We start from the raw sequence: 8,577 nt of genomic DNA, 5'->3' as shown, positions 1-8,577 counted from the left end.
AGAAAGTGTCGCTTTGTCGTGCACCCCAGCACGGCAGTTAAAGACAGTACAAGGGCTTTTTCTTAGAAAAATGTTTCTCTCTCAGCCTTACCCTTGTTCAAGAAATATTTCTTACACGGCGTCTCTTAATTTCTCCCTTGCTATATCTGCTAATTTTGCTGTTCCTCCTTCAGTTGCTTCTGCTGGCAGAGATGAATTCTCGATGGCTTCGCATAACTCCCTTGTCAGATTTTTCCAACACAGGGATGCGGTTTTCACACAGTTTTCCGCCAAGGCTGCTGGCTGTTAGCTCACACTCCAGAGATTTACACAGTCAGCTGGGGCCAGCCTGAGTTCATTCTCCACTGCCGGTTGGAGGAACAGCTTGAAGTTGGTAAAAACTGTTACGAACGTGCAAGCGCTGCCAAATCGAGCTGTGCTCATGACAGACATCGTCTTTAACTCCCAGGGGCACTGAGGGTAGTATTTGTGTATCTTCCTGGCCAAAAGCTTTAAGGAGGGCCAGCATTATAAGGCGTTGTAATGTTACATGCATTGGATCATATGTAATCTGGAAACCTGATGCCAGAATTAACTCACTGTTCCCATTCTGCGTACAGCCACAGTGGAATTGGAGAGGCACGTTCACGTGCAGCATCTTTGAAGCATTTTTCTGCACAGAGCTTATATTACAGTTGGACTTGATGATCTTGGAGGCTTTTACCAACTTCAATAATTTTGTGATTCTGTGTCACATCTGAGAACAGCAGCACATTCAAATGTACAGAAAATGCAACCTATTTCCCATCTAAAAGTTCCAGTAAACTGAGATACCTGTCAGGCATCACTAAAAGCATGGGAAAAAAGAATTTACAGGGGTACTTAATATTTTGGACACTGTTTGGATATATCTTGTGATGTAACCAAGTCAGTAAATGGGATCCAGAATAGGGGATGAGTGGAGAGAAGGAAGAGTACAGCAAAGGAGCAAGGTAATAAACCAAGGGCTGTCATAGAACATGTAGAATAATTCATTCCAATTCACACAATGATAATTATGGAGCTTTTCTTTAAACATCCATTACCCAAATGAAGTGTTCCAACTCTGTGTGGTGGAAGTTGTTAGCATAAAAATGCAGACAGGGTTCTCTGCAACTGGTATTCAAACTGATACCACTTTGCATTGGTGTCAGTATGAGTGAATTCCTAACTTGTGAATCATTAACATACACCATGGGATAGTTTTGCATGATACCTTTGTATTAATCCTGATCATCTGTTCTTAATTAAATCTTTCTAAATCCCCAGTAGCTCACCAGCCTCCCTGAAATTTCTGTTTTGGGAAGATCTCCGAAGTGCAGGCCACCAGGACACAATTTTCTCTACGAATACACAAAGTGCCTCTAACCAGGAGAGTTTGCAGGTGAGCCTCTTGCACTCATGCGGTGTAAATTGATATGGCTCCAGTGTGCTGAATAAGGTGATGTCAACTGAGGCCAGCACAGAACTGGTCCCTCCATTCTCCCCTGCTCTCAGCCCCATCACACACGCTGTGTTGGCAGAGATGGGCACGCTGATCTGAGCACAGCCTCTTTCTGCAGAGATTGCCCAGCACTGGACTAGGATCAAGCTCTTCCTTTGGGTAGTGAGACGATAGAAAAATCTTCCTATTTAGCCTTTGCATTTCACTGGCAGTAAAACAAAGCTGTTGAGAAAATACATTCCTAACAAATGACTGACTTGTTCTGTAAGGGGTTATTCCCCTTCTTTATGCATTCACAAAGATGATAAACAACATATGGCTTAAACGTGCTCTCCCCATCTTGAAAAGAGGTGTTGCTCCTGCCTCCCAGAGGCACTGCAAGTTGCAATTACTGCTCTGAAGTGTTGCAAGATCCCTGCTCGAGTGACGTTATATAAAGGTTGTTGTTGTGTGACATACGGTAGCACATCCAGCCAGCATGGAGTTGTTATTGCACCAGCTACAGCACAAACACATAAGGAGGGACCATCCCTGCCCATAGAGGTTGGACAGGCAGGGAAGCTGAGGCAGGGATGACTGAATGTGCCCGAGCAGGTTTGGGGCAGAGCTGTTGTATAGAGACAGGTCTTAGAAATTCATCCCTAGCAAATTGTTGTGCTTTCCACATGAGCGTGGGCTAAGAGGACTCAGCTTTTATGGGTGCCATGCCCAAGTTTTGCTTTAAAGGGTGCAGTGAAAGCAAGGTTAGAGCATAACCCAATTCGAAGGGCTGTGGAGAGATGTTTTATTACTGTCTGAGCTGGAGAAGAGAGGATCAGGCTTTGAAATGTACAGTGTTTCTAGATCTAAAAGTTGATAGTGAATCTCAGCCAGGGTATAATACACTGTAATACAAAACCTGGCTTGTCTGCATGAGACTCCAGTGGCAGTCAAATCCCCTTTCAGTGGCCACTGCTCCATTACTTAAAAATCAATAATAAAATACGAAGCTTTTATTGATTCCCCTCGTGGTTTTTTATTGCTATATTTTTTTCTTCAGGAGGGTTTTTGGCATCACTGGTGTTTGGCTGTTTCTTGCTCAACCTCATTATTTTCCTATGGCACCTTCATCTCAGGCACAAGCCTCTGAGCACAGAGAGGCTAAAGCCAGCCTCGCCTTTCCGAGGTGAGAAGGACCTCTTCCCTCAAGACAGGGGAAGGGTCCCGGGATAATGAAACATTACAGGGGAGGAGCTGTACTTTTTAATTAAGGAAATGTTGCGCTGCTAGGGATCACCTGCTGCAGCATGGATAAAGTTTCTCTGTAGGCACTCTGTGAGTGTGGGGGGGACAGGGACGAGCGGCAGCCCCTGGGGGCGGCGTGGGGCCGGGCAGCCCCTCTCCCCGCGGGTTTGTGTCTTTAACGCGGCTGGCGGGGCGCCGGGCGGGCGGAGGCGTGGTGAGCCGGGAAGGAGCCAGTTTCCTGCTTCCCCGCTCGCAGCCCAGCGGCCGCGGCGGCGGGGGGAGGCGCTCGCCGCCCCCCGCATCCATCCTTCCATCTCTCCCTCCCTTTTTCCCTCCCTCCCTCCACCCACCCATCCATCCATCTATCCATCCGTCCGCTCACCCACCCAGCCCCGCCCGCCCTCCATGGGCCGGCGCGGCCGGCGCTGAGCGCCGGGAGGCAGCGCCCGGCGGCGCCCGGCTGCCGCGATGAGCGGCGGGGAGGTGGTGTGCTCGGGCTGGCTCCGAAAGTCACCGCCGGAGAAGAAGTTGCGGAGATACGTAAGTCTCAGCCCACCCCATCTCATCCTCGCCCGGGCCCCGGGAAAGCCGGGAACCATTCCCCACGCCTCCATCCCCGCTCCTCCGCCGCCAGCCCGGGTGCACCTGCCGCCGCCTCTCCCGCCGCCGCGGAGGCTCGGCTGGGCGGGGGTGCCCCTTGCCCGGGCCGGGAACGAACGCCCCTGGCTCCCCGCCTCTCGGGGAAGGCGGGTGGGAGCATCTCCGGGCCCCCGGCTTGTTCCCTGCCCGGGGTGGCGGGGTGGGCGGTGACGGCCGCGCTGGAGCGGACGCGGCGCCGGGGCCGCTCTGGCTGCGCCCCGCGGTGGCCGGGCTCACCCGGGACCTGCGACGGTCACACCCCCGCCTTTGGAGTCGGCTGTTTTAGGGGAGGCTGGGAGTACCTTGGTCCCAAAGAGTAAGAGTACTACCGCGTCTTGGATCCCCCCAACCTTCCCGTAATAGTCGCTCTCCTCCATCCCGTGCAGGGCTCCTATTAATCATTGAACCTCGGAACCCTTTGAAGATAGCACCAGTAGCGCTTCGATAGCCTTTGTGTCGTTAGCGGCTGAGATCAAACACTTCAAAGAAGTTGTAAAAAGAGGGTCCAAATGCCAGCTCTGTCACATTCCCCACTCCTTGAAAGAAATAACTGTTCTTTGCGTCCTCCGCCTGATAGTCCTGCCATGTGCCACGAGCGTTAGCGCTCAGAAACGCGCTGCCGTCCTATGACTTGGCACATCGCTCCCCGGGATGTCAAGGGTCCCACTCCCTGACACCAGCGACCAGCCTCAGCCAGCCTTCAGATGACTGGAATGCAGCCTCTGGGAGGGAGCTGGATGCTCTCCTTTCCTGGGGTAACGCCAGCCAGATCATCCTTTGGTCCTGTTGCTTTTGCCTGCATGCGTTTGGGGAATGGCAGGCAGAACAAGTGCGGCTGGTGTCTCCCCAGTGCCTGTTAATGATTGATGGAAGCATCACTGCCTACCCTTGAGAGGGAGATGGATGTCTGTAGTCCCGTACTGCAGGCTAGAGCAGGACTGTGGTTGTGTCTGATTTGTGATAGTGTTTTTAGCCTTGCCCAAAAAAGGGGTCAGCCCCATGGACATCAGTGGTACCATATCCCTTTGCATTAGACTGTGCGTTCAGTTGCTCTTGGCAATTCTTTCCTTGTGTGCCTTATGCTCTTCCAGGGAATATCAGGTTGGCACAAGGCTGAAGGATGGAACTGCTAGGGAATCCAGTAAGGTAAACCTGAGTGTTTATGTGGGAAGTACCAACCCCCAAATGAACGTAGGCAGGCTTTGTGGGAGGTGGACAGAATGACTTTGTGCATGCTGAACTGTGGAGGATGCTTTTAGCTTAATGGAGCAAAGCACCTTCCTCCCGCAGAAATCAACTAATTGCTGATCCTGAGTCACCAATGGCCTTAATTCATCAAACATCATTAGCTCCCCAGCATCTGCCCCATGAAAGGGCGCTCACATCACGGTCTGAATATCCAGTTTGTGCTCTGGCATTCTAGCAAGAGCTGAATAAATCTGCTAAATGCTCTACATGGAGGGTGTGACACGCCGGCAGTTAGTGCTAATTATTGATGTGCATAAGAGTGCTTTTCATCCACATGCATCCCAAAGTGCTTTGCAAGCCACCTATGTTTTCAAAACATCCTCATTCCCCCAAGAGGAAATGCAGCCATGCTGAGATGTGCCCAGCCATCCCACGCAGCCTCCTCGGGGCAGGAAGCGATGCTTGGCAGATGTCACTCAAGGGGACTCTGTGCTGAAGCAGTCCCGCCACTGTGGTCAGTGGGACTTCCCTTCCAGTCACACCAGTTGCACCAGCTTCCTGCATCAGTGGCTGAATTTGAAAGTGTTGGCCTTTAGCTTGGACTGTGTCTCACTTGGTGGTGCCTTGTACCTTTGCCTTTAATGCATTATTACTGATGCTGTATTTATGTAGCTGTGGTGTGCATTTAGGATGTTGGCGTGTGGAACAGGCTCTCCTTGAGAGTAGTTCAGAGCAGCTTGTTTGTCCAGAGCCTGAGAGTGATGGCTTTCCTTCTGTAAAACCTGCCTTTGTCCACAATAAACCCACATGGCTGGACTTTGGTTTTTTGTGCACAAAAGGCAGTTTATGCCGGCTTTTGTATGGCCTCAAAGGGAAGGTGCTGAATTGCTGCCTTTGCCACTTTCCTTATGTCTTCAGTTTACGTTCTGCTTTGAGATCTCAGAGGAGAAATCTCAGGCTGCAGGATGCTGCTAATGGGGTTTGAAGTTCCTGCTCTGGCTGTATTGACACAGGGGAGAGGATAGATTTATTTTTTCTTTGACAAGTGCCTTTCAAATGTATGTGTCTGCACATGGGTGTGTTGCTAACGCTGTCCTTGAAGTGCTGTGCTTTTATAAGCCTGGTTTTGTATTGCTTTTATTTTTCAAGGAGATCTATGGCAAGAAAGGAAAGGACTAAATTTTCTCTCTGACTTCCATTCAGGGTGGTTGATAAAGGTGTGGTGAACTCCACACCTGATCTGTGCAGCATTAATCTGCATTTACAGCAGTGCCTGCTCTGTTTCACTTCAGAGGATTGTGTTTATGTGAGATTGTGGGATCTATTTGTACAACGCTCTGGGAAATATTAGTGTTGTGAGTTTCTCTTCTGTTGAGGGACATTCAAATGATCAAACGATGACTGCTTAAAGGTGAAACAAAGTGTGCCTTTTTTCAGTCTCACAACTGCATACAGGGGTTCATATAGACTCTGGGCAGTTTGGCAGTAAATACTACTGTAATATTGATAACAAAAGCTAAGCAAACAATTGAAGGTCAAAAGTAATTGAAGTACCAAAATATCTCTTTTCACCTCTGCTCTGCTTGGGACATCAAGCTCCCTTGTCCTCTTGCTTAATTGCTTTTTCTCAGACAAACACATCTTGTACATTCATAGAATGGTTTGGGTTGGAAGAGAGGTTTAAAACTCATCTATCCCAATCCCCTGGCAATGAGCAGGGACATCTTCAACTAGACCAGGTTCCTCAGAGCCCTCTCCAGCCTGGCCTTGTTTGTTTCCAGGGATGGAGCATCCATCACCTCTCTGGGCAACCTGTGCCCGTGGCTCACTACCCCCATTTAAAAAAACTTTCTTCCTCATATCTGGTCTGAATCTACCCTCTTTCAGTTTAAAACCATTGTCCTATGTCCTGTTGCTACAGACCCGATTAAAAAGCTTGTTTTCCTACCTTTGCCTCTCTGACTTTCATGCATGGAAGGGTCTCCTTGTACGCAGCTACCAATCACAGAACTGTCTTTTAATTCTCCTCCTGGCTCCTCCTTAAAACACACGTAAAAATGTTTAAAAAAAAAAAAACAATCCCTAAACAAAACCCTGGGCTTCAGTTGTGTGACCAACGAGCTGAGACCAGCATGTGTTGTGCTGGTCCTGCACTGACTCACTGTCTCCTGGTCCTCTCCTGCTGGACGTGCCTGTCTGTTGTCTCCTGTGTTAGACCTGGGCTTGGAGCAGTGGTTGGTGTCTGTCTGCTGCCCGGCACGATGGGCTCGGGGGTGGGCTGTCTGGCAGGGAAGCACTGTAAAAAACAAGTGCTGTCATAGAGCAGCTCGGCTCCCTATCGTTAGATCAGTGTGCTCTGCCTGCTCATTTATGTACCATGAAGTCAGGGTATTTGCTGTCTGGTTGAGATGTATGTCTGCAGTTCTGACTAAAACAAAAGCTTCTCGTCATGTACTGGTTGTACAGTCCTTTATTGCTTTGGGTTTTGTTTTTTTTTTCCTCCCAGCTGGTTTATCTGGGTTTGGCTTTGTGCATCAGTGTCGTTCTTACATCAAGCAAAAGCAGTTTAATCAAGGTCATTGGAAGAGCTGCTCTTCTCTGCTGGGACAAGCAAGAAGAGGTTAAAGGGCTGATTTAGTGATTGCAGCCCTGTTCCTAAGGGCAACTCCTTGATGAAGGGCTTATTTTGGTGGCTGAAGTAGATCCTTCATATCCCAATTGAAAATGCATTGTAAGGATGTCCTCCTTAATGTGGGATGTGGACTGAAGTAGGACCATTAGTGCAGAAGTATCATAGGCTGTCAAGTAGTGGAAATGCCAGGTGAAGTTTGGCACAGTGCTGATTGGGATGAAATTTTATAGGAGGGAGAAGAAAGAACATCTCTTTATTCTGCAGCAAAGTACAAAAGATAGGTATTGTGCAAAATTATCTCCTTTTTTTCTCTCTTCTCTCTAAGGAGTTTTAATCTGTCACTCCCATGCTCAGCTGTGCCATGCCTCATTCGGGATGCTCTACCCATTAAGAAAAATAGGAAATAGTTGCAGACACGCCAGAGAAAAGCACCAAAAAATGAGCAAAAATATAGAAAACAGAAAGACTAAAAGGAATGGAGTTGTTTGGGGATGAGAGGGCTGAGAGGAGAAATAAGAGTCCTCAAGTATGGCAAAGGTGGCTGTGAAGGGGAAGGGAGTAAACTGTTCTACATGGATGGTGATTGGAGGCCAAGAAGCGCTGAGCTTGAACTGCAGCAAGGGAAACAAGTGTAGGAAAAACTTCCTAACCTCTGATTGCCAGAGGAGCGGAGCAGTGGAACAGATGGTTTGGGATGGGCTTGGAGTCTCCATCGTGGCAGTTCTGAAGTGCAGGCTGGCCAAACTCCACTTCAGAGAGCTGAATCTGTTTTGAGGCAGTGGAATAAATTTGACAAATTCTCCAGAAGTTCCTTCCAGTGCTGGTTTGGGTGAATTTATGGATTTTGAGCTAGATGCAGGGAGGGATAGCTAAGAGGCTTAAGGGCACTGATTATGTCACCTGGATCTCCTGATGGGACTCAGGGAAGTCCTCTGACAAGTTCTTTGTAGAAAGTTTTGATTGCACTGAAACTCCATGAGTTTGCAGTTATTCCATCTGTCAAACTGCCTTGCTGCACCCTGCTCCTCCCATGTAATCTCCCAGCTTGATTCCAAAAGACCATCATATATTTTAGCTATTGTAATCTGCCCCATGATTCAGAGGAGGGATGAACACTTGCTCCACCGGAGAAGGTTTTGCAGGTCAGGGGGTGCATTTTGCTTGTAAAGGCAATGCCTGCCAGCACTCCTGCTGCACCAGCTCTCTTGTGCAATGCTGCACAAAGGTCCCACTCTCTAACTTGTTTCTCTGCTGCATCATTGCTGATGAGTCAAAACACACGACCTCTTCCCTACAACCTCCTTTTGGGGTCATTTTTTTTGAGTGTGGGGCTGCATTCATTTGCCCACTGTAGCATTTTCTGGAAACAGACAGGTAATGATATATTGTCATCATGATAATTGTGATTTAGTAACAGGCAGATACTTGAAGG

At 48.7% G+C, this 8,577-nt stretch overlaps 1 protein-coding gene across 4 annotated transcripts in view; it reads left to right on the top strand.

The window, feature by feature from the left end:
• Positions 1–2,887: 2,887 nt before the first annotated feature.
• GAB2 (GRB2 associated binding protein 2) overlaps positions 2,888–8,577 on the top strand; it is an 88,352-nt gene continuing 82,662 nt past the window's right edge. For 2 of the 4 annotated variants that reach the window (XM_021533849.4, XM_021533848.4), the window contains exon 1: positions 2,955–3,226. In XM_021533849.4, the coding sequence (XP_021389524.1) occupies positions 3,155–3,226 (72 nt within the window). In that variant the 5' untranslated portion in view covers positions 2,955–3,154. Of the gene's footprint in view, positions 3,227–8,577 lie in introns of all 4 variants that reach the window. The other 2 variants (XM_021533850.4, XM_021533851.4) reach the window with 2 other exon arrangements.

This window comes from Lonchura striata, chromosome 1, assembly GCF_050655825.1.
Source record: "Lonchura striata isolate lonStrDom1 chromosome 1, ASM5065582v1, whole genome shotgun sequence".
Taxonomy (NCBI): Eukaryota; Metazoa; Chordata; class Aves; order Passeriformes; family Estrildidae; genus Lonchura; species Lonchura striata.
This window is presented reverse-complemented; position numbering and strand designations above follow the sequence as displayed.